Source organism: Talpa occidentalis, unplaced genomic scaffold (genome assembly GCF_014898055.3).
Source record: "Talpa occidentalis isolate TD23 unplaced genomic scaffold, MPIMG_talOcc4v2.1 talOcc4.8, whole genome shotgun sequence".
Taxonomy (NCBI): Eukaryota; Metazoa; Chordata; class Mammalia; order Eulipotyphla; family Talpidae; genus Talpa; species Talpa occidentalis.
This window is the reverse complement of record NW_023605194.1, coordinates 97,962,785-97,988,616: the sequence shown is the minus strand read 5'-3', so window position 1 is coordinate 97,988,616 and position 25,832 is coordinate 97,962,785. Positions and strand designations below refer to the sequence as shown.

The 25,832-nt window shown below is 42.0% G+C and overlaps 1 protein-coding gene and 1 long non-coding RNA gene across 2 annotated transcripts in view; one reads left to right on the top strand and one right to left on the bottom strand.

The window, feature by feature from the left end:
* Window positions 1-15,532, top strand: part of ADRA1A (adrenoceptor alpha 1A) — a 66,841-nt gene extending 51,309 nt beyond the window's left edge. Inside the window, exon 3 of the mRNA XM_037496595.2 lies at window positions 7,330-15,532. Coding sequence (XP_037352492.1) covers window positions 7,330-7,847 — 518 coding nt within the window. The 3' untranslated portion in view covers window positions 7,848-15,532. The remainder of the gene's footprint in view (window positions 1-7,329) is intronic.
* Window positions 6,825-25,166, bottom strand: LOC129144967 (uncharacterized). Its single transcript, XR_008549866.1, has 3 exons — window positions 25,135-25,166; window positions 8,471-8,618; window positions 6,825-7,772 (listed from the first exon to the last, which is right to left on the bottom strand). It is a non-coding gene; the product is annotated as an uncharacterized LOC129144967 (long non-coding RNA).
* Between the last annotated feature and the right edge of the window lie 666 nt (window positions 25,167-25,832).

The window sequence follows — 25,832 nt, the reverse complement described above, 5'->3', positions numbered from 1 at the left end:
TTCTGTGACTCCAGCTAATTAAGATTTATCACAACCCAATGTCTTTCAAAGTTGTCATTAAGATGTCAAGTTTTCAGGTAGATAAAAAGAAGCGTAGAAACTGGGAGGCTAAAGCCAAGCAGGTGACTCATAGCTTGCTGTTCCACACTGAGTCACCCCGATTCCGGAGGAAAGAGTAGAACTACGAGGAGCTCTCTAATTACCAGCACTGGGTTGAAATTTGAGAACTCACTTTCATTGAGTTTTAGAGTGAACTGAAGCAGTGAAGTGGTAAACCCATATGAGACAACCAAACAAGTGGTTTCCTCTTGTATTGGAGGCACTGAGGGCAAACGTAGCTGGAACTTCCTACCTAACATAACTACAGTGGCCAAGCCTTTGCTGGTAGAGCTCCCAGTGTCTCCCTTCAGTCTACAAGTGAGCCTCAGATCAGAAATGAATGATATCCATGCTCAGCAAAATAAGCCAAAAAGAAAAAGAAAAATACCGGATGGTCTCACTCATAGCAGGAATCTAGAAAACTTAAATAAGGGATCAGGAAAATGAATAACTATAAGAAAGTGAAAATCAAAATCAACAAAAAACTATGAACCAGAGACACTTTTTGGGGGGTGGGGACCGGGAGGGGAGGGATTGGGGTCAGAATGGGGTATGTGCAGTTGTATGGGGGAATATAAAAATAAAATTTATTATTAAAAAAAAATGAATGATATGGTCCCCCTAAAGAGACTTCAGTGACATCATTTAAAATCATCAGCCTCAGGGCTTCCCTGGTGATACAAGGGGTTAAGTACCACACTGTGAAGCAATCCACAGCCTCTGCAGCACGAGTTCGATCCCCAGCTGGCCAGGGAGCAACCCACGTGGTACAGCAGACCTCTCCTAACTCACCTGCTGCTCCCCTCAGCAGTGTGTTTCAGTCAGTCTGCCTGTTCTGTTCCCCACTCTGTCTCTGGTGAATCCTCTCACCCTCCTGCATCTCTGGCCTGTACCCCAGCTCTTGCATGCATAAACAAATAAATCGTTAAATAAAATCATCAGCTTCAATTTCCCCTTGAAACCTAGTGGCCAGGCTGTGGACATGAGGATTCCGAGTGAAGCACTGATCAGCATCTGAGGGTGAGGACACTGATGAGCCCAGAGATAAGACCTGCACTGTGCATCTCAGTCTGATCAAGCTTTGGTTGGTCAGTGTCAGATATTCTGCAGCAATCAAATAGTGGGAGGAAACACTATGAAGGGAGGAGTCCCTAGAGGCTTGAGGATTTTCCAAAGCCCCAGAATTCAACCAAGCCAGTTCCCATGCAAAAGATGACCCGACCTGAAAGGCACAGGGTTCCAGAAATTACTCCAGGAGCTGTTTGGTACTCTTTAAGCAGAGTCTGGACAGAGGTTGTTGGCAACAAACGTGCAGTGGCAGGAGAAACAAGAGTTCATGTGAATATTCAGAAGTCAGGATCTCTTATGATACATCATCCAAAAAATAGTGTTAGATAATAAATGATGCAGCAAGGAATAAAAGATAGCAAAATACCTTCACAGAAACCCATAAGAATGAACAGAGATGAGCCCCCCCCCCATACACACACACAAAAGGAAGGACACAACAGAATAAAGGCAGGGGCAGGATGAGAAGTACAGGGCCAGAGAGTCAGGCAGAGGAGAGGTCAGAGTGACAGGATGCAGCAAAGTAATGGAGCCTCGTTCATTCTGCAGAAATTGGGGTGATGCCTCCTTCATGCCAGGATTAGGTCTGAGGCTCCAGGAGAGAGCAAAATTGACACTCTACCTATTCAGAAGGAGTTTACCACCTAGTGACTGGGCCAGAGGTGTCCGTCCCTGAACCAGTGGGAGGGACCTGCGGCTCCATGCCAGGAGGGTGGAGGACGAGGAGAAGCATTCCATGGCCTTCCATTCCACAGAGTATCGCTGTCATCAAGACAGAAAGGACCTAAGGAGAAATGGAGGTTGGAGATAGAAACAGTGGGGAGTTCAGAGAAAGACGGTGCCTGCACTGGAAGTTTGGGGCAGAGAAAGAGACAGCAAATGAGGAGACCCTCCCCAGGACCAGCAAATACAGGTCTTTCCCAAGACTGGCCCCCAGTCTTCCCAGAGAAGAAAAATAAGGGAAGGATGAGATCTGAGGATGTGAATAATGCAAACCATGAAGAAAATAGCCATGGTCTTTTCTCACCTGTAATTCCTGAAGGAAATGCAGCTGTGAGTACCTCTCCCACCCCAGCCGATCGGAACCTACCAAAAGAGAATCATCCCTACAGGAGGACAAACACCACGGGCAGGAGGAATGATGTCATGAGCCAGCCTTGGGGGTGTCAGGCAGGTCCACATGCAGGCCTAGCCCCACATTTAATGGGATAAACCACATGGTGTCGTTTCTGGGAAGGCCCAGAAGAATCTCCCACTTCACTGTCCAAAAAGCTACCATCTAGAAATCTGCCTGGATTAACAAGCCAGTATCCTTGGAGGGTTAAAACTGGAGACATCTGACACTCCAAGGGTATATATTCATTTCAAGACTCTCCCTTCTCACATACGCTCGGCTGCAGTGAGGAGATGCTTCAAAATAGCATATACCTCCGAGATTGTGGACACACAGAGTTAGAAAGCCCAACAGCTCAGCTCTGGGTTAACCAAACCTGGATTCCAGGGGAGTGCAGGGTCAGAGAGGAAGAAGGACTAATGAAGGGACTATTTTTTTTTTTAATGCAAAACTGGACTTTGTTAGCAGAGTGTCCTTGAAGGAATCATGGGAAATTCCAAGGCTCCCAAATCATACATTTTTTTTTCATTAAAAATTTATTATCACCATAATGTTTGCCTTACAAAAATTCAAAAATCATTGTCTTTTACTTACTGTTGTGGTAATATTGGTTTATAACATTGTGTAAGTTTCAGGGGTGTGGCTTTATACGTCAGCATCCATGTATATTGAATTGTGACACCACCAAAAATCTAGTTCCCCCAACATACAGTTGACCCCTTTTGCTCACTTTACCCACCCCATCCCACTTGCCCTCTGATAACCACTATTTTGTTGTCTTTTTTTTTTAATTGAAATTCTTCAAAGATGCAACTACCACCTCTCTAGCTGATTTACAACTAGTGAAATCCCCAGACAAGGTAGTTTTTGGTGTGCCCTAATCATATACCCTCATTAAGTCCAGGCCATCGCCTGCCTTAATGAAGCTGGTTCCCCTCATCATGTCACTGTCACTGTTCGAAGGAAACATTGAACAATATATAGGCATCATAATCTAAGATGATTTTTTTTTCTGGAACTGACTCACACAAAACCACAGTCATATTGGCATTGGTCATCTTCTCTGCAAAGTTTGGAAAGACATCTTTCCAAATTAGCTTCCCCCAGCTGTGCACTATCACTCCCCATGCCCCAGCCTCCTCCCCAAGAAATCTGTAATCTTATTTTCAGATTCCAAAAAGGAACATAGCCCCTAAAATAAGGCTGCCCAATTTCAAACCCCAGCTCTATGAGTAACTATTAACCTCAATAAACCAGTCTTTTCATTTGTAAAACAGGCTATTGAGTGGAGATATTAACACTTCAAGTTACATTTAACAGTGATTAATTTATATGTAGTGTGTATAGCACAGACCCTGGTTCAAACCAAGCACTCAATAGGAATTAATTTTATTCTAATTACAGGACAACGTTTTAAGCCTTGAGGGTCAAGAATAATACTTTCTTACTTAGCAACCATTGTGTGTGTGTGTGTGTGAATTTCTTCAATATATTGAACTTAGACATAAGTGCTCACCCACCCACCATGCCATCTAGTCTTCTTTGGTTTTGCAATATTTAGTTTTATTTTTTGTTTATATTTATGAAGTCCTGCAGCAACTTGGAAGGATCTAGAAGGGCTTATACTAAGTGAAATAAGCCAGAAGGAAAAAGATAAATACCGGATGGTGTCACTTACATGTGGAATATAGAATAACCAAACAAAGGGTCAACAGATTTTAAAAACAACCTTTGGAAACTGACCATAGATCTTTGGTTTTCAAAAGGGTGGGGGGAGTGAGAGGGATAAGAGAAGGGGGTTAGGGGAGAACAGTAAACTATGTGAACTCTGTGTTTCCAGCAGTGGGAAAGCTATAGTGACTATACCTGAGGGGGCGGAAAATCCTATGCTGTCAAAACACTAGCAAGAATGTAAAATAACGATTCTTCAATAGCAATAAATCAAAAATAATAATTACTATGAGGTTTGCTCCTAAATTTTAGGGCATTGTTTGCTAGATTGGATTTTAAACACACCAGCAGTTTATCATGATTCTGATGGGATTATAAAACAGAAAAAGAAAGACTTAATCAAGAAATTATACTGAAGTAAAAGAAAAAAGTTACATTAGAAATTACCCATCAGGGCCTCCCTGGTGGCACAAGGGGTTAAGTCACTGCACTGTGAAGCTGTCTGCAGCCCCTGCAGCACCAGTTTGATTCTGAGCCAGGGAGCTGACCCACATGGCACAGCAGACCATCCTGACTCACCCCTGCTCCCCTCAGCAATATATTTCAGTGGATATACCTGTTCTGTTCCCCACTCTGTCTCTGGTGAATCCTCTCACCCCCTTCTCCCCACCCCCCACACATCTGGCCTACACCCCAGCTCTTGTGTGTATAAAATAAACCTTTTTAAAAAAGAAATTATCTCAGCAATCAAAAAAGATAAACACATGCAGCTTGCAGCAACATGGATGGAGCTAGAAGGGCTCATGCTCAGCGAAATAAGTCAGAAAGAAAAGAAAAATACCGGATGGTCTCACTCATAGCAGGAATTTAGAAAACGTAAATAAGAGACCAGGAAAAAGGCTAATAAATACTAAGTAAAAATCAAAATCAACAAGCAACTATAAACCAGAGACACACTACGGGGTGGGAGAGGGAGGGGCAGGGAAAGGAAAGACTAGGGTCAAAATTGGGGGGGGGGGCAATTGTATGGGGAATATAACCAAAATGAAAATGCATACAAAGTGCAAAGATGAAAAAAATGTAAGAATTATATAAAATAAAATATTGAAAATTAAAAATAAATAAATCTTTTTAAAATAATTAAATAAATTAAAAAATATATAAAACAAAAAAGAAAAAAAGAAATTATCCATAACCTGAGACCAAAAAGGGATGCCAGGGCTGCTCCAAAGCCCTCAGGAAGTCTAGTCATTCCCCTTATTCAAGGAAGAGAACTTCCAAGAACCTCAGTGGATGCCTGAAACCACAGATCGTGTCAAACCCTGTGTATACTGTTTTTTTCCTATCTATACATGCATACCTGTGATAAAGTTTTATTTATAAATTAGGCACATTAACAGTACAGCTAACAATAAAATAGATGAATTACAATAATGTACTATAACAACTGTTAAGTGAATGTGCTTTCTCTCAAAATATTTTATTGTACACAATATTTTTGGACTTCGGTTGACCACGGGTAACTGAAATTGCAGAAAGCAAAACCACAGTAAGAGAGGACTACCATGTTGTTCAGAAGCTATGACTGAAAACTGGGGGAAGAAAGATAAGCAGGAAGGTGGAAGGAAAGTCCAGATGCTGTTTTACAACCTATCTGTAAGGAATGAAGAGAGAAGGTTGGGATTTTGTAATTTCTAAGCTTTTATACTGAGAACTACTGGAACTCTGCAGAGCAGAGAATAAAGAACTGTGAGTCCTAGACACCTTTTCCATCATCATATTGGTACCCTATTGGAATGTCACTGTTTTGTGGTGACCTCTCTGTAACCATCATTTAATTTGGAAACTTGACTTATCAAATAAGATAATCCCTGTTTGTTTCTGCTTTAATTTTCTGTGATTTTGCTATTTTGTTGCCAAAGTGATAATTACAGTAGAAGAGGTTAAGATCTCTAAAAAGGGATTCCCAGCTTGTAAATTAGCAAATAAGATACAAGTAGGTAAAGGACATGAGAAAGGGCATTTTAGATATAATCACTCATTTTAGGACAAAATATATACATATATATATATATATATATATATATATATATATATATACATATGAGTAATGACTCAGAGAGAAGTTTGTAATGAGTCTGACTAGAGTATAAGTATTAATGGTAGAAAGCTAGATTAGGCTGAGTAGAGTGGAGGACCTTGAACATCAAGCAACTGACAAGAATTTAACAACATCTGGCAGCCACTGAAATACCTTAAGTAGGAGAGTATACTGTAATATCAAAAGTCATCCTCAAAGTAATTGAAAATCACTGACCAAAAGCTGGCACAGCCAATATTTTGTAAACATGCAGGGAATTCGCATAAAAATCCAGGATTCATTTATTTTACATAATTCTTAAATAATTTTTCATTTTTGCACTATGTATGCATTTTCTTTTTTTTTTTTAAAGATTTATTTATTCATGTATACAAGAACTGGGGTACAGGCCAGATGTGCGGGAGAGTGAGAGGATCCACCAGAGACAGAACAGGGAGCGGAACAGGCAGACTGACTGAAATACACCGCTGAGGGAACCGGCAGGCGAGACAGGAGAGGTCTGCCGCGCCATGTGGGTTTCTCCCTGCTGGCTGGGATTGAACCCACGCTGCAGAGGCTACGCACAGCTTCACAGAGCAGTGCTCAACCGCCTGCGCCACTAGGGGAGGCCTGCATTTTCATTTTGGTTATATTCCCCATACAATTCCAGAAATACAGGATAATAGACAATGAATGAAAAAAACCAACAGTGCATTTTTTGGTGGTGGTTCTGCACTTTAAATTCTTTCTGTGTCTTAATATGTGAATGTTTTAAACTTCTGTAATCACATTGCCTGTAATAATTACCAGTGTACTTGAGAAAAAAAATCCAGGCTTCAGTATGTGTCTTATCTAATACTACATCAAAGAAAAAGGGAATATTGAGGTGCCCCAATTTTAATGTGGATTATTTGAATGGATTCCAATTTATTGTAAGTTCAGGCATAACAATGTACATATGTAGACTCAGCTTCAATTTCATGTCTTCATTAGTTAAAGCTTCATCACAGACATCAAGTGATATGTTATCATTCAGAACTGGTGCAAATCTACCCAATGGATCTGCTTCCATAATTGATGTACCTGTGGGCCAGGTGAGTATGGCCTTTGAGAATATTACAGGAGTTTACAGTCTCAGGAGCTTGTCAGTCCAATGTGAGAAACTCATGTTTACTTAGAATCATTAGAAATTTTTAAAGACATAAAAACATACTTAGTGGTCTGTTGCTTTGGTTTCTGAACTAATTTACCTGTTGGATTATAAATAACGTATATGAATCTGTGTGTTTTCTTTCAGGCTCTTTCTTCCCTGAATCCAAACCCTCAGAAACAGTTTTTAAAATAGCATTTTGGCTTGGATACCTGAACAGCTGCATCAACCCCATCATCTACCCATGCTCCAGTCAAGAGTTTAAAAAGGCCTTCCAGAATGTCCTGCGAATCCAGTGTCTCCGCAGGAAGCAGTCTTCCAAGCACACCCTGGGCTACACCCTGCACCCGCCCAGCCACGCCCTGGAGGCTCAGCACAAGGACTTGGTGCGCATCCCGGTGGGGTCAGGCGAGACCTTCTATAAGATCTCCAAGACCGAAGGCGTCTGTGAATGGAAGTTTTTCTCTTCTCTGCCTCGCGGATCCGCCAGGATTACAGTGCCCAAAGACCAGTCAGCCTGCAGCACCGCCCGGGTGAGAAGTAAAAGCTTTTTGCAGGTGTGCTGCTGCATGGGGCCCTCGACCCCCCGCCTGGAAGAGAACCATCAAGTTCCAACCATTAAAATCCATACCATCTCCCTCAGTGAAAATGGGGAGGAAGTCTAGAGGACAGGAAAGGTCAGAAGGGAGAGGTCATGATCCCAGGCACTCACTCTGCTTCCTACACAGGCCACTTTTCCCTTCCTACGTGATGAGAGAAAACCATTAAACAAGAGGACCCTCTGGGAATGGGGTCGGGCAGGAGACCCAACTGATGGGTGGGAGGTGGTGGGGGCGGGTAGGGCTCAGGGACAAGGGAGTGTATCACACACTGTCCAATTCAAAATAACAGTGAACAGCATTTCCTTGAGACTCATGCTCTCTCGGTCATCCTCTGAGCCCACTTTCCAGGTCTGGGCCTTTCAATGAAAAATACCATGGGAAATAGTATCACACACCATCCAAAAGACTATAAATATAGGAATATGATTTCATCATGAATATTTTGAGCACACACTCTAAGTTTGGAGCTATTTCTTGATGGAGTGAGGGGATTTTATTTTCAGGCTAAACTTACTGACAGCCACATTGGATATTTATGGGGAAAGGGCCGGGAGAGGAAGAGCCTCAAGATGGTGGCCAGTATCCAAGCATATTATTTTTAGAGCAAGCTTTAAGCATTTAGAGCAAGCACCATTTCTGATATATCCACTTTCTTAGCTTGGGTAAAACCTGACAGTGAGACTTACTTGTGGCTGCAATTTGTCCAGACAGAGCTTCTGTTCTGTAAGGGTAACTGAGGGGCATCCATTATGTTTCCAGCGTAATGGAGGCACTTTCTCTAAGCCTGGGTCTAGAATGTTTTGACAGAACCCGTTGGGGAAAGGATGGCTTTTCCTAATGGAAGACAGTAGAGATGAGGGTCATTTTTTTCAACTTAACTACCAGGGACAAAATTCCATTAAGCAGTTCCATGATCAGATGGAGAAAGGTTTCTTATGTAACATATTTAAATATCAAGAGTTTAGGGTAGACTAGGCACTAAGATAGAAAATATTTCACATCTTCTTTGATGTGGTCTAATAAGACCTGTGCCAGAAATCCATTCTGAAATTCAGAACTTATAATATTTTGAAAGGTATTATCTTCATCTACATTGTTTTCTCCTCTGCTTCACTATTGCATACAGAATGTTTGTCAAGGTCCCCAATACACATGCAGTGTGTTGGAATCGGCCTTGTGATCTGTCTTCCTGAACTTTCAAAGACACAAATGCTTAGTTTGGGAGGATACTCACTGATCACCAAAGAACCATCTAAAATAGAAGTTTGTAAACAGTTCTGACAGAAGCCCATTTATTCCAGTAAAAGATCCAGTAATCCAGTAATTTATCTATTTTGATTTTCTGCCAGAACTTGAAGAACTTGTTAATTTTATTATGTATACCAAATTTGGGGGAAATTATTAGCTCAGTATATTACTAAAAATTAATATGGTAACTATGGAAAACTTAAAGCATTTTCACATTCCATGTTAAGAACTTTAAATAGAATTTATGTTTTAGAATAATTCTTAACTAGAATTACTGTTCAAAAACTATGGACCATTTTTTTGAACTCTGCCCAACTTGGGATATTTCTGTAAAAATTTTAAAGCAGATTTTAGGTAGCATTATTTAACTTTTATGACAAAAGTAGTAGCCCCAACGTCTTTTCCTTCTTCCTTTGCAACAAAATGATAATTTCCCTAAGTCCTTCTTAAATGCTAGTATCTGTTGTGCCTTGCCAGGGAAGGCATGTTTGCATGTATATTTGAGTTTTGTTGGTGTATGTTTGGAGATAGAATACTACTGCTTTCTCAGCCCTTCTGGCAAATACTCTACCTTCTGTTGGCCAGCTAGATAAGCTGCCTTGTGTTCATAATTTTTATTCTGGCACTTACATGTTGGCTGGAATTTTAGACTCCTCAGGTTGCATGTCCCATATGGCTCTCCCCAATGTCTCAAAGTGGTGTCTGAATGTGGAGGTGGGCATCTAAAGAATACTTAAACATGCAAACCTCTCTCCTCTGCTTTCTTGATAAGAAAATTTCATTCTGAGCATCTTAATTTAATTGAGAATATTTCAGAATCTGAATTTAAAATCCACTCTGCCTGACCCCACCCCCCTTGCAGAAAGAGCACTTCCATGAGAAGAAAAGTCTTTCTCCAGCAAAACATGGTTCCATATTAGAGATGATCTTTAAACATCTTTACAGGCTGATTTAAAACTTATATATTAGGATATTTAAGATCACCAGAAAGTTAGCATTCATGCCACATCTAATCAAAATAAACAACTAGAAAATCTTTTGATCCTCAGATAGCAATCATGACAATTCATGTAAAACTATGCATAAATAGTATCTTCAGCACTTTAACATGGCTTTCCTTTCCTATAATGTAATATTAGGTCTAACATCAATTTATAAGAAATTGATAATATTGCCCAAGATTTAAATTGGAATAAATGTGGTTTTTTATTCATCCACAAAAATCTCTGTACTTTTGTGAGTTCAAAAAACTATCTAAAATGGCCACAATTAAAAAAAATGATTATTATATTTATAATCACATTTACTGTTTCTATTTGAAATTTTGGAGAATTTACTCAGAGTAACAGTGGTTAAAAATCATGTATAATGTGTTGTAAAAAGCAGTTGCTTTGGGATTGTTTAAACATCACCAAAAAAAAAATCTACTTGACATTATGGAATAAGGAAAATTTGGGCTTATTTTGCGATTCAAATTCAAATTATAAGCACTGAGACCTTGACTCTTTGTTCAAAAATATGCCCTAATGATTGCAGAGATTTCAGAGGCGCATTCGACTTGTCAGTTTTCTTCCTCAGCCTCACTTATTTCTCATCCATATCACGGCTTCTGCCTGTCCTCACTTATTGTTGCTAACACTCTCCACAGTATTAAGGCTTCTAACTCACCACTTAGGTTGGTTCATCCATGAGAGAGTGTGATATTTAGGAAAACGTGTATTTTCTTAAGGCTTTTCTCTTCAGTCCTGCTGTGTGCATTCTGCACCCCTGACTAAAAGGGCAGAGCAATCCCACCGCTCCTATTTTTAGAGATAAATATCTGTAGCTGAGTGATTAAGGACTCACTGAGAGCCAAGGAGGAACCAGGATTCAAACCTGGGCATTCATAGCTCTAAAGTCTGCATGCTTTCCAGAGCACCCCCTCTTCAAAATACTGGGGTAAAAATCTCCTGCTTGAAATTGAGAATGCTGAGGATACAAAACAATACCCAAGCTTCTGTTTATTTCCTTGGAATTTGTCTTCCAACTAATCCCAGTAAATAGTAATATGCTGTCAAATCTCCCTCCCAGCCAAACCCAAGAGCAAGTCATAATTAGAAGAGTTTGGTGACAACCATCTTTCATTATTCAGGCCTTGCAAGAAGGACAAATTATATCAAATTGGGAGAAGATGGACATATAAAAGAATGCAGAAGAGACTACATTGACATGCAACAGGCAAACACAGTTGCAGATAAGAGACACGTGCAGTGTGTTGAAGGTATTGGCTGCCAGCCAGTTAACCAACACACCTCCAGGAAGGACAACCCTATTTAAGATAAATAAAAACAAAGCAACAGCACTATCACCTATATTCCTTTTTTTTTGAGTTGGAGAAAGAATCATAGGTCTTTCACCAGGAATTACATATGCTAAGTGTATGATCCTCAAGCCTGTCACCATGGAGAAACAGTCCAGAATGCTGACCTTCAAGTAGCCGGAGACCTAGACAATCTGAAAATGAAGAATTGACAGGCAGCTGTGGCTACTTATTAGATGGCATCTATTTGTTCCTGGATTTCCTTTTTGCCAATGAAAGCTCTATGTCCAAGCATCTGTGCGTCTTCTCCTTCCTCCTTCAAATGAACAATCACATGACCTCTGGCCCAGTGGGTTTCGTAGTTATGGTCTGGGAGTGAGAACATTTTAGGAACCATATGCTTGGGCTGGTAATCGCTCACTCTGTAATCACAGCTACTTAATCACAGCATGACAAGCATTCTTACTTGCTTCCTGGACTGCTTCTACTCAGGTGCTTTTACCAACAGGGAAGCTGCCTATGCTTGCATGTGAGCACTTGTGAACTTAAAGTTCTCCTCATTAGCAAAGGGAGAAGGGAGCCCAAGGTAAACTCTACAACAAAAACCAGGGCAGCTAAAAAGAAGGCAGAGGTGGCGAATACAGTAGCCTCGGAAGTTCCTGTGATGCTCACTTGTTACTCTGATTTCTTTTTACACTACTAGGATTTTTGACCATGAAACCACCTGCACAAGCCAAGTTGGAAAACTTGGGGGGATGCCTTGTCTACAAACTGCTGTGTCCCCTACCATCCACTAAAAGCAATGACAGCGGTGGCCTCCCAGCCTCCAAAATCCCTGCAAGATGAGTGAGTGGAGATGACATCATAGGGCTGGTCTGGCAAAAAGCAAGTTGGGTCTCAGCAGAGGACACCTGATTCCTTGCTCATGGTGCCACGAGCGCCAGGTGGTTCTGGCTTCCCCAGGCCCAAATGTCATGGGGGCTGAGGATGGATCTTAGCTGTGCTGTGCTGTGCTGTGCTGTGCAAGAAAGTGTTTCTTCTTTGCTATTACAACATGGATTAATTACTGAGTTCTCACCAAAAGAAAGGCTATCTCCAGAGGGGTGATGTTAAGAAAAAGGAGGGAGACTTATCATAGACTTTGCTCAAAACAAGATCAATGGTTTAGTAATATTTTGCTGCAACTGATAAACAAGGAACCGTGCTAAAGCTGACTGCTTGCTCATTTCCAAGGACGAAATATTTGTCTTTCCTTTTCATGCGACTCTCAGGAGTCATCCATTAGTTCCCTTCCACTTCATAGTTGACATAGCCACATTATAAACTGGAAATGATTATTGCTAAAATATGGGAAATACAGACTTTAGAAAAAAATCTTAGGGCAAATTTATGCTGTCTTTGGAGAAAAAAACAATAAAGGTGCTGACCTATTACTTAAAAGTCTGAATACAATAGGTGCATTCAAATACATGGGAGCTAAAACAGAAACCCCAACCTGAGTTTAGTATTCCTTCCATTGATATACTACGTAATAGTTGTCAGTGTTATTTGGCCTATTTCAAATCATCCCTCAAAGCAAAAAGAGAAGGGACTATCACCTATACTTTTGCACATGAAAAAACAAAGAGACACGAGGAAAGACTTTTTTCCACAATTCCCTAAGTGTCCCCAAGATCGACTGTGTTTCTTGAGACCCCGAATTTCCTCTTACCCTCATTCATCTCCCATCTGCTTCCAGTTCTGTTTGCACCTTCTCTCCTGCTATATTTCTGCAATACAAGATTTTTCTAGGGGCTGAGTGCATATTTGTCTATGTTTCTCTCATTGGCTAAGAGATAAGCAAATGTAATTCTGCTCTTTCTCCCTAGATAGGCAGGAGCCGAACTAAGGAAATAAGCAGGACAGAGGGCTCTTGGCTTGCTCAGCAGGGTGACATGTAAGGCAAAGCAAGCAGTGATTGATACCTTAAGGATTTGGGGAATGCAAAGGTCCCAGTGGGAGTTTTGGGAACGCTCCTTTTCCTGTGAGCTTGAGTGTTGTATCCAACCTGATCATCATCAGCAGCAAACTGTTCACTTCTCTTGCACCAGGTGCTGCCGTTGGCACAAAAAATTGCAAAGAGACACAGAGAGTACCTGGTTCAAGTGCTGGGTCCATGCCACGCTCATCTGTTGCAAGTCAAGAACACATTTTTCCAAGAGCATTGTTATAAATGGGGGAGGGAACAATGTTCCCAGGTAAACAAAAATAAAAATAAAAATCTATGTAATACACAGCAGAGACTGGCAAAGTTCTTCTATAAATGGATAGATAGTAAATATTTTAGGCATTGTGGGCCATAGGATCTCTGTCACATATTCTTTTTTCAAAGATTTATTTATTTATGGGGTACAAGCCAGAGGTATGGGTGTAAGACGATTCACCAGAAACAGAGTGGGGAACAGAACAGGCAGACTGACTGAAATACACTGTTGAGGGGAGCAGCGGGCGAGTCAGGAGAGGTCTGCTGCACCATGTGGGTAGCTCCCCTGCCAGGGATCCAACTCGTCCTACAGAGGCTACGGACAGCTCCATAGGTTGCATCATAACCCCTCGCACCACCACAGAGGTCCTCTGTCACATCTTCTTTACATTTCATTTTTTCCCACAGTCCTTTAAAAATGTGGAAACCAATCTTAGTTCACAAGCTGCACCAAGAAACGAAAAGGCCATGGATCGAATTTAGCCCATGTCCATAATTTGCTGTCTGTGATCTGGACACATAGTAGCTTAGGGTATAAAGCAAATGCTCTGAGCAGTGAATACAAGCACCTTTCTTTTAATATGCCATTGACCCATCTCCTCTTGATTACATTAACTCTCCCAACTGCATGAGGCATCAGGCGAAGGAACAAGTTCACATTCAGGGTGGGGCCTGCTCAGCAACCAGTGAAGAAACATATGGGGCTCTTGTTCCAGATGCCACCAGGCCCCGTGGGATACAATGCTCCTGTGCGTAGCTCTGTGAGAGGAGAGCTCCCCTTAACTCCTCCAAACCCTCGCCACATCAGACCTGGAGCCTCCTGTGAACCCAGGGCAAGACGTGGGCCCTGGGGTAAAGACAGGCTCAAGGCCCTGTTCCCCAGGACTTTGACTCTCTGCTCATATTGTTGTCTTCTGTTATTCTATTTGTTGCATATGAAGGGCACAGCACCATCACGGCCACATCTAGGACACAGCTGGTAGTCAGGAGTGGCTTCCTATTCCTCCCCCAGGAGGTACAGCTCTTCCTTCACCCTCTTTGACAGGTGAAGTCTTTGACTAGCTCTTCAAAGTCACGTTCTCTTTCTCTTTTTCATCTTTGTCTCTTGCTTTATTTCCTTCCCATCCCTCTTACTATGTCTTAGACCTCAAGGCCTTAATTCTGTAAGTTAACTTGGGTTTCATGTTAGCATTAAGCAATGATTCATCCTTCAGAAGATATACCCTAAGCTAAGCTCACCTGGATGAAAGATGGTCCTTGTTTTCAGGTGCTTCTGCTGTGCAGCCCTGTCTCCACCAGCTCATCTCTTCTTGGGGCTGTTCATTAAATTGCTTGTCACATTCTTGCACTAAGGCCTTGCTACTCCAAAGGGAGTGGCCCCTCTCCTACCCATCCTGCTCCTGCTCTTGCTGACCTAGGTCCATGCATTTAGAATCCTTCTGTCTTCATTTCCCAGTGCCATTGTAACAAAGTCTCAGAGACCCGGTGGAGTGGGGGTGGGGTTCAAGAACAGAAATTTATCCTCTCACAGTTCTGGAGACTGGAAGTCCAAGGTCAAGATGTCAGCGGTTCATTTCTCCTGTGGCTTCTCTTCTTGGTTTGCAGATGGCCAGCATGTCCCTGTGTCTGCCCATCACCTTCCCTCTGTGTCTGGGCCCCCACATCCTCCTATTGTAAGGACAGTCTGGTTGGGCCCAACCCAATCCCTTCATTTAACCTTCATCACCTCTGTAAAAGCTTTATCTCCAAATAAGTCATGTTCTAATATACTAGAAGTTAGGATTTCCACTTATGAAATTGGGGGGCACAAAAATCAGCCCATATTACACCTCTTTTCTCATTTCTACCTATAAAAATCTATCCACAATTTTTTTTCCCAGATTAGAAGTTCAAATTCAGTCCTTCCTGATCATTCTTTCTGTCCAAATTCCTACAGCAATTGTCTATAAAATATTTTTGGGAGCAACTTGTTACCATTTTTATTGTGATCATTCTCTTGCTTTTTAAAATCTTTACCTATTTTTCTCACTCTACATATACTTTACTCTAAATCTATATAGCTTCTGTCTTCTTAACTAGATTGAAACTCCCGAAAGGTATGAACTATCATGTTATTTCATATGCCCTTAGCAGTATTCAGCCCCTGAATACTGAGGCTATATTTGAGGAATGGGACCACACCTGAGCAGGTTAACTGAGGGGGAACAAAAAGGAACAAGGTCCAAATACTAGTTACAGGCAGGGCTTAGAGACCAGGCTCATAGGACTTGGAAATAACAGATGATCCATCAAGAAGGCTCGAGTTATAGTAGACAACAATAGGCTTCTGGGAAGTTACAGTAAGATTCTAATCAGGGGTGCACAGCACAGTAATGTCAAGTTGGCATGAGATCCCCTGGTGCTATCTACACCAAGGAAAGCAGAGCACCATCACTGAATGCACCAGACCCAAGACCCTGAGAGCAAGGTGAAACAGACATCCAACAGCAGGACCCAATCCTCAGGACTAAGGACCACATGAGAAGCTCTGATCAGTATGAGCCCCAAATTCAGCAATGGGTGAGTTATGGCTGTTCTAGTCACACCTGTCCTACATCAAGATTAGCTTAGCAAACAGGTGCAGAGCGTCCTCAGGTAGCTGTTCCTGTACTCCATCTCCCAGCCTAAGAAAAGTAAAAAAAAGAAGCTACGCTGACTTGATTGGGTATGAGGACATAGACAAATATTCTCTGCCAAAAGGCATTTCCATGTGGGCATTCCACAGACCACTTGTCCTCTACCCTCGGGACTAGAATGGTACTGCCTGAGTCACTGGGCTCCTGCCCATTTTGCATGGGTTGCCTGCCCATCCTGCATGGCCCTCCTGCCCATCCTGCATGGCCCTAGAAAATCCTGACCTGGTCACCGGGCTTCTCTTGAGAAGGTCAATCCCACTTCTATTTCATCAACCCATCTGAGCTCCTCAGTATAGACAAATTTATTATCCATGTGATGCTTTCCTGACACCCAGTTATATCTTCCCTTTTGCCTGGTCCCTGCTGAGAAGTGAAGAACATTTATCCTCATTTGGAAGAATCAGGACTGCTCTAATTATGTAGCATCTGCTATTGTGCTTTCTGGGCAAGGGACGACTGCTGCTTTGGTTTGCCATTCCCCTACCCCTCCCTGGGGATTGGAAGTGTTTCTGGTTCTACTGTATCAGTCATGATGGAATGCCCTTGCTGTCTAGAGTAATGTGGTTTGCCAGCTTCGGTCCAATGTAGAGATTAGAGGAGGAAAAGAAAAAAATCCCATAAAAAGGCAGGGACTCCAAAAGCACTCAGTACATTATTTAAGCCCAAACCATCCAAAAATAGGGGTGAATGGGTATAGAATGACTTTTTGATCTATCCACTATAAAAACTTGTCTTCCTCCCTCTGGTCTTCATTTCTTTTGCTAAGCCCAATATTATCTTCCATAATGAGATTTCAGCCTTGCTGCTTGATTAATTGAAGTCTCAAGGCTTGGCAGGTCTTTGGTCCATTAATCAAAAGCAAAGCATCAAGATGAATATCTCTCGGTCCCCAGGCCGACCCTCCTCAGCCAGAGGTGACAGAGGTTGTAAAGAGCAGGCGAGAGGTGGGCCGGGATGGATGGGTGGGCCGATGAGCAGCTTTAACCTAAAATAAGGAGCCCAAATTCTGACAAGAGGGAGACTTTTAAAAAGTATACCTATGAAGTATTTTTAAGAGAGTTATAGATATTTAAATTATAATTTATTTCTTGTTTCCCATATACTTAATTGAAACAAACATGTGTTAGGGAATCAGGAAATTTAAAAATGGGGCTCCTTAGCTGCTTCTGTCTCTACTTTCACCATCTCATCTGACGCTGCCTTCCTATTCCAAACATCAAACAACCCTGACACCTGAACCTCAGCAAGTGAGCACTGACATTCTACAGCAGAAATTTTGCTTCAGCTTTTAAAGCCTGAATGAAAACACATGCTTACCTCATCAGACGTTAGGGGTGCAAAGCAGCTAAGTTTGGCTCTGGCTATGGCAAGTCCTAAGCAGCCCACCTTCAGTGCCACCACATGTATTCAACCCAGCACTACGGACAACAAAGTGAGTTTGCCCCGTAAAATGCATTAGTGATAAAATAGGCAGAGATAACGATTAAATAGTAAAAATTATGTGTGGAGAATCTACACACCTAGAAAGCTTGTGTTTCTGTGACCCCTCTTTAAGTGATCCCAGGACCCCCCGGGCTTGACAGGAGCACTGCACTGCAGGCACAGCTCCCCACAATTCCATCTGCCCAGGGCAGGCATCCCTACTCCAAGGCAGTGCTTGGCAGGGACCTGCCATCCTCGTCCTGCCAAACAGTCTCTCGTGACTCGGAGTCTCATACTTGTTTTAAATGGAGGGAAAAGTCACTTTCAGGGATGAGGTTCTTGGCCCAGCTCTGCTTTGTGTAAACACAGGCTCTGGCTATTTCGGGCTTCTGGTTTTTGAGAAGCGATTGCTGAGTTGTGGCAAGAGCGAAGAGTTGGTGTTGTCCCCAAAAGAAGAGCTTCCATTCTTTCAGTGCTGGGAGAAGGAAAGTGGAGAACATCACCGGGTAGGAAGTAGAATGTGACATGAGTGGATGAAGGGAAGTAAGCACTGGCCTCAGCTTACAAAGAACCAGCGCCATCAAAGTCTGAACTTGTTCAAATCGATGCACTATATTTGGAGTAAGAATTCTTAGTTTACCGAAAGATAAAATTTTGATCATGTTGAGACATGTATATGGAAAGCATAACGTAATTCATACAGGTCAATCTGCCTGATTTCTTAAGAGGACACAGACCAACGACATGGAGCCAGCTTCATACCCACGAATGCTGTCCTTACCAGCCAATGAAGGGGCGTGCAGCTACCCACTGTCTTCTGAACCCACCTCATGTCCCTCACATCCATAGAAGCAGAAGAGCCACACTGAACAAAAGCACCTTCTTCCAAGGGAAGCTGCCCTGCAAAACAACAGCTTTCACTCCTGCATCCATTCCCTAACATTGAGCAAGCCTCCGGGCACAGATTCAGAGGTTGGAGAAAAACCCTCAAGGACTCAGGGTCTTTCCCTCCAGGCACCTAAGGTCTGTGCAGAGTCCAGGCTAGTAAGTGCAGTAGTAGAGCTCGGTAAGCACCTTGGCACAAGTTTCCCTGCAGTCCCTGGGACTCTGTTGGAAAGTACCCGAGTCAGCCTCAGAGTTAAGCTTCCTGAAACTGGTGACTTCTAAGTTGGATCCTGAAGGACAAATGACATGGAGGACAGAGGGAGTTGTTCCAAGCAAGACTGAATGAGTCTGTGCAAAGGCCCAGAGGTTGTGAGCCCGGGTGTGCACTGGGTGAGTCAATGCCTGCCAGGGTGCATGGAAGTCGGTCTTGCTTGTCATGGTGACCGTGTGGCTCTGCAAATCCCCACCCTCAAGTCCCCTGCTTTTGTTTTTTTTCCACTTTTTTTAAAACATGGAAGAACCAAGGCATTCAGCAAATGATCAATCGGGGGCTTCCCTGACAGCACTGCTGTGTTTGGCTTGGCTGAAGACTGACAGGCCTTGGTTTCAGTTGCCTGCTTCTCTTTGTGCTCAGGGCTTAGCACTGCTTTCGAGCAGGATGGCTAAACAGGGAAGAAATGCCAATTTTTTTTCCCATTGTGCAAATAAACATTTGCTCAAACATGAAGCAGCTAATCCATAAGAATAAGTGAATGCTTTGGAGGAAGTCTTAACAAGCAAATCCTATCTGAAGCAATTGAATGCTTTGTAAAATTGAGGAATTATCTTTAGTAAGAAAATGCACAGTAAGTTTTAAGAGAAAGCATTTTTCCAACAATATAAATGCAAGAAATAATTGGATCAGTGCCCCCGAGGCTGGCTTCACATTATCCATCACCGAGGGCTGGGTGTCTCGTGCTGTATCAGGGCACATTCTTATCAAGGAGGGCCTGGCAGTTTATTACAGACCAAATGCAGCAGAGGTGGGGGCAGGCAGCTGAAACACAAGCTGCACTTTTGCATTTGCATTTACCATCACTTGCCATTAGGAAGGATTTGCGTTTGGGGCCCAAAGAAAACAAATTTGGAGATTCCTTTTGTCTATGAAATTAAAACTGTATTTTAGCAAATAAAGCTGATAGCATTTAAACACAAAACCCGTGACATTTCTTGGCTACTGCAGATTCCCTGCTTGTCTCCTCATTATATCTGCTCAAGATACAAACACAGCATTTCCACATTGCCAGAGAAGCAAATGCCAGTGAATTGGCTCATTCCAGAGGGTTCGTTTTTCCTGGAAGCCTTAGATGGTTGTGGCAAATGCAACCTGTAAGGTACAGTTTCTAACTCTGCAGTATTTGTGAACCACACCCACCTTCTTCAGGTTTGGGTATTTGGTCCGTTGCATTGATTTTACATCATCCCACCACATTACAAAGAAACAAACAGAAACAATCCAAATCATACTGAGAATCTGGTATGTGCTCTATGCTATGTGAAGGGGAATTCCCACCTAAGGCAGATAAATATGCTTATGTGTGTGAATTGTTATACTTGAACTTGCTGTAGCATTTTCCTTGGTTGCATATGTATGACATTCAATCTAACTGCAATGGCTTCTAAAGCATTATTTCCTTTTCAGTGGACTCTCTTGGAATGTGCTGTTTAAGTATTTCTGGATTTTCTACACCATTTTTACAGTCCCATTTGTTTATGATGTGATGTGATGGTGAATAATCATGGTGTTTTTTTTTTAGGAAAACATGTACATATTATTAAGCAGATAAATTATTGAAAAAATATACTTGATGGATCATGCAACCCCTATTAAAAATGAATTTGTTTTATTTGTCTAATAAAGTGATTGTTCAAATGATAAGCATTTATATTGTCCTTCTAAATCTGGATGCCATAATATTTAAGTGTTGTTCAATACTGCTGTATGTTCTCTAATAAAATATTTTAAGCCTCTTTCTTTAGACACATAATTTTCTCATTCTTCAGTCATGGTGTGTTGGTAATATGTCTGTGGAGAAGCAGAGTGTGTAGCTCAGTGAAGGAGAGCTGGTGTCTTTGACCCCTAAATAAGGTAGCGTATATAATATATGCTGGCTGTCAGGACTCAAGGAGCAGGTAAGAGCCATATATGGTAGCATCATCAGTTTTAGAGTTGGATAAAATAGTGGTGGAAGTCAGACACGTGAGCTGAATGTGTTCAAGGCTGGATCTATTATCCAAAACAAGGTTATAGGTTGGCGGTTGGAGAAGGTCATGGGTAACACGGTTCAAAGAGAATTCTTCAGTGAAGATTCTGATCTGAAAATGCTCTTCTAACCTGGGAGCACCAGGATACCTTGTAGGTCCCATTTCTTCAATGGGGATCCTGGGCAGTGTGATGTCATCACTGGGAAAAATCAATGGAGTCAAATTGTCCCCTGCTCCAAATTCCTCCCACCACTGGCCACCTATATGACCTCAAGCCAATTTTCTAACATCTCTAAATCTTAGCTGCTGCTTCTCAAAAAATGGGGACAGTTGTTGTATATCAGAAGACTTTTGGGATCATAGAATAAAACAACAGATGTTGAATGCTTAGAAACGTGCCCAACATCTAGTTTGCATTGAGTATTTACAGGTTGTTGTTTTTGTTACTGATCTGGCTGTTTTCGTGTGGCTGTCATTTTGGCTACCCACAGAAATGAGCGTTGCCTTTTGGACAATGAGGAATCATCTTTCTTTTTTTACCCAAAGCCCTTAGTGAAATCAAGTGCCAGTCCTACATGTCCCAGAGAGTCTGAGTTTAGCCAAATGGTGTCATGTCACATAGATAGATGCTCTGCTCCTCAGGACCCAGCCTTGGCCATGGCCTCTCTCCCTGGAACCCCACAGAGAGTGGAGAGTCAGGGCAGATGCGGTTGGAGGGCATCCTAGAGGACACAAATGTTTGCAATTGTTGAGACCTTGTTTTCATGGAACTTGAAAGTAGCATGACTGGTTGGTAGACTAACATTACTAGATTATTTGGATGACTTCTCTTTTTAACTCATTTCACATTTTGCCCCAGGACATAGACTATAAGAGAGCAGAAAGTGGAGATGTGGTCAGTTCTGCCACTTATTAGTTCCTATGAAAGTAGAGAAATCAGTTGAAACAGATGGCCGTGGTACCACGAGAGCCATATCTCTGCAGTTCATTCTTCCATGGCAATAATAATTGCTAACATTTACTATGTTAGCTCTGGTCTGTTTCTGATTTAAATACATTATCTCATTTATTCCTCATAACAACCCTTTAAGTAAGTGCTAGGAATCAATTAGGGTGCATTTACCTACAAGTAACAGAATACCCTAATAAAAGAGGCTCACGCCATAAGTAAATATATAAAATTATCATCAGTCCTTTGGCATGAAAACATTCACCTTTGCAAAAATGCTCTGGGGTTAAACTGCCAGGGTTTGAATCTTATCCAGTATTGTATCAGTAAATATTTAGCAAACAGCACTCAGGATTGGGGTGGGAGGAGGGAATTAACAAGAGAAAAACAGAATTTGCAGCATTTGCCAATTTCTGTGGGGAGAATTCTCTGACAGAGATCCATATTAAAGTGCCAAGGTGACATCATTGAGCATGCTGTTGGGAAGAGAGGCCCACAACCATCTCTATGGAGACTGTATAAACCAACTTCAGCATCCCATGAATCCCACCCCTGCTCCCTAACTGTGTATTAATAATACCCTCTTAATTGGATTCATGAAGGTAAAGAATTTCAGGGCTTAATTCATAGTAGGTATTCAGTGGATGTCAGCTATCATTTTTCTTGCTAATACAGCACAACTTCATATAGGCAGGAAGCAGAAACCATTTCAGAATAAGAAGTGTTCATCGTTACTCAGTCCTGGTGGTGCACCTCTTCTCAAATATGTGTGCCAACATTTCAGTCCTTCCCCAGATATTCTATAGCACTGACTATGCACCGCTATCCACACTGAGTCTGTAACTCTGTTTCAGATTCCAGAGTTTTTTGGTAATAATTCTGCTCCTTTGTATTTTAAATTTAACCAAAATCTTTAATAATTCTATGAGACTATTGATTCTATTCTCAAAGAGCTTCTTAATGCCAAATCATTCTGCTAGTCAATTATTATCCCTCCTATTTATAAGAACAAATTGCCTCCAATACAGTTTATGAAAAATGATTTTTCTGTGGTTGTAGGTAGGCAGAAAACCACTATCCCCTGCTCACTCCTCATTTGATGTTCTGATCCATACCCTCTTTTCAAAGATAATATATGCATATAATAAGTTAAATAAATAAAAGCACTACAGTATCATGGTATTGGAATGAGTTATGGAATATTGAATGCAATCACACTGCCCTCCTTCTCTCTTCTTTAGAACCAATATGTACAGGGACAAGAGCCATTAACCCTCACAAGAGCTCTGTTCACTTCAAGGTTTCCTACTCTGACACGCTTGAATCTAAAATGTCCAGATTACAGTGAAAAAGGTCAATGTCTACTTCTGTCCAGCCCAATGAGCAAAGCACAGGTTTGCTGAAGTTAACAGCATAACCATGACCAGAATTACTTTTAGATAAAAGTCCAGCCATAAAGCAATGGGGATGGAAAATGCATGAGCAGAATCCTGCTTACTGAGATTATAAACTCCAAGAACAACTAACCAGAATAAACATTTCTCCTCAAGTTGGCTGGTAGAGGTACAAGGAGAGAAGATGATGTCTTTTTGCCTGCCCCCTCCAAATACCATATGTAAGTATAAGTTGAAAATAATAGTTCTACCAACCTGGAGTTCTAATACTTTGAGGTAACCACCATTACAATTTTCTTTCGTTTTTTTTTTTTTTAAAGATGTATTTATTTATGCATACAAGAACTGGGGTACAGGTCAGAGGTGTAGGGGGTGAGAGGATTCACCAGAGCCAGAGTGGGGAACAGAACAGGCAGATCGACTGAAGTACACTGCTGAGGGGAGCAGCAGGCTAGACAGGAGAGGTCTGCCGCACCATGTGGGTTGCTCCAAGGCCAGCAGGTATCGAACCAGCACTGCAGAGGCTGCAGACAGCTTCACAGCACTGTGCTCAACTCCCTGTGCCACTTGGGAGGCCCCATTACAATTTTCTTGTGAATTCATTTATTCCTGAGATGTCTATTGAACATCTATTATATGACAGGCAGCATCTTGGGATACATTAATTAACAGAAAAGGGGGGGAAGCTTGCCCCATGAAGCTTCTATTCTAGAGTATCTTTCAGAATGTTCTAAATTCATTTAAATACATGGATCTTTTCAATATCTACAAATCAAAACAGAAATTCTGATTGATAATATTAGATGCACTTTTATAGGTTAGTGGTTGAACAATTATTGGTTAAACACTTATTATCTTAGATCGCTGAGAGTTTGCTTTAATGAACACACACAAAGTTAGTAAAACCACCCCTTGGAAAGTTTTTTTGCTATTATGCATCCTACAACAAAGCTTTAAGAGCTTATTTTAGATTTTTTAGTAGGTGTAGAGACCATAAACTTATTTCAACAGTGTTGTTGTGGCTTAAAATATTTTTGGAACTCCTTTGGAGTCATTTTATGTGTGGTGCCTCCCCCCCACCACCACCAAAAGCCCTGTGTTGTTTACTTATTACCAAAAATAGCACTAGTCTCAACCAAGAAAGGCCTTTCTTGAACACAGAGGTAAGACTTTCAATGGAGGGGACAACTAGTGCCAATGTCTTGGCCAGATTGCTCTGTCACCCTGTTGCCCAAACACTATCTGGAAGGGCCAACCCACTATAAAAAGCCATTCTGAATAATTCAGTGGAAAAAATTAGGTCAATGGTATTCAACCTTTTCTTCAATAGTTCAATCCTTTCTTTGAATAGTCTTATGAAGAATCCCAACATCCAAAAAAAAAAAAAATAATGAGAGCATTGTGGAATGGAGCAGGGAATCAGAAAGTCCCAGTCACTCATATACCTACAGCCCCTCCTACACGCACACACCCTCTCCCTGGTGACACCAAAGGACACTTAGAGCTTCCTGGAGCAAAGTTTCAGCACTTAACACAGAATATGTACTTCTTTCCCCAGGCAGTGGGATCCTGCCTTCACAGACCTGGCTTGTTGTAGTCAGGTTTCCCAAAGGAGCGGGGAGTCAGTAAAAGACCTTTGGGAGTATCTGAGATGCTAAAGAAGCCAGCTGAAGATTGAAGGAGGGCTGGTAACCAAGGAGAATTACCAGCAAGAGGCTTGTATCTGCAAGAACATTATCCTTGAAGGTTGAAATCCAGACAAGCAGTTTATGAAAACAGAGGGCATTCAATAGCACCCTACTCTTTAGTCACTGGGGATCATTACAGTCCCAGTGCATGCCTGGAATGAGGACAGTTCTGACCTCCACAAACTGTGTTGTTTCCTAAATATACACACTTATAAGTTAAATTTATAAATTAGGCACAGTAAGATATTAACAACAATACTAATGATAATATAGCACAATTATAACGTACTGTAACAAAACTTACATGTCTCGTAGTTCTGCTTCTGCTTCTCTGCTTCTCTCTCAGCTTCCGCTTCTACTGGCGGAAGACACCGCCCTTAATAGCACAGTCTTACTTAGCCCAGGTGAATCCCATCTACCTATGCCCACACCCTACTCCAGGTGCCCGCCATCAGGCATGCATTCGGGACCACAGGGTTCCGTCATCTATCCTGATGGCGGGAGGGCAGAAAAGCCTGATACTTTTACCTTACCCTACACTTCTCCATGAGACAGACAGAAGGAGAGACAAAGAGTGGGAGAGAGTCACACACTGACATGAAGCACAAGGCAGCTCAGAGAGGTGGGGGCAGCAGTGGGCCCCAAAGTAAGAAGCAAAATTCAAGCCAGTCCAAAGACCCCGTGATAAATCAAGTGGAGGGACTGAGCACCTACAAAGGGTCGAAGACCCAGAGCTACCTCAGCACTAAAGAAACTCCCAGAAATCAGCCTGAAGGCCAGGCAGTGAGTCAGCAGCACATTCACTGTGTGGCTTCAGACAACTTTGGGACAGGCACCTCACACACACCGTACAGCCCGCTCTTCACAACTAGCTTTTAAAACACGTAATAAGTTCCCTTAACAGATGAGGAAACTGAGGCATGTGTAATGAAGCACCTGCTCACCATTCCCAGGTGCCCAGTGCCAAAGTCATGCTCCTCTTGCTTCTAATCACCTCACTCT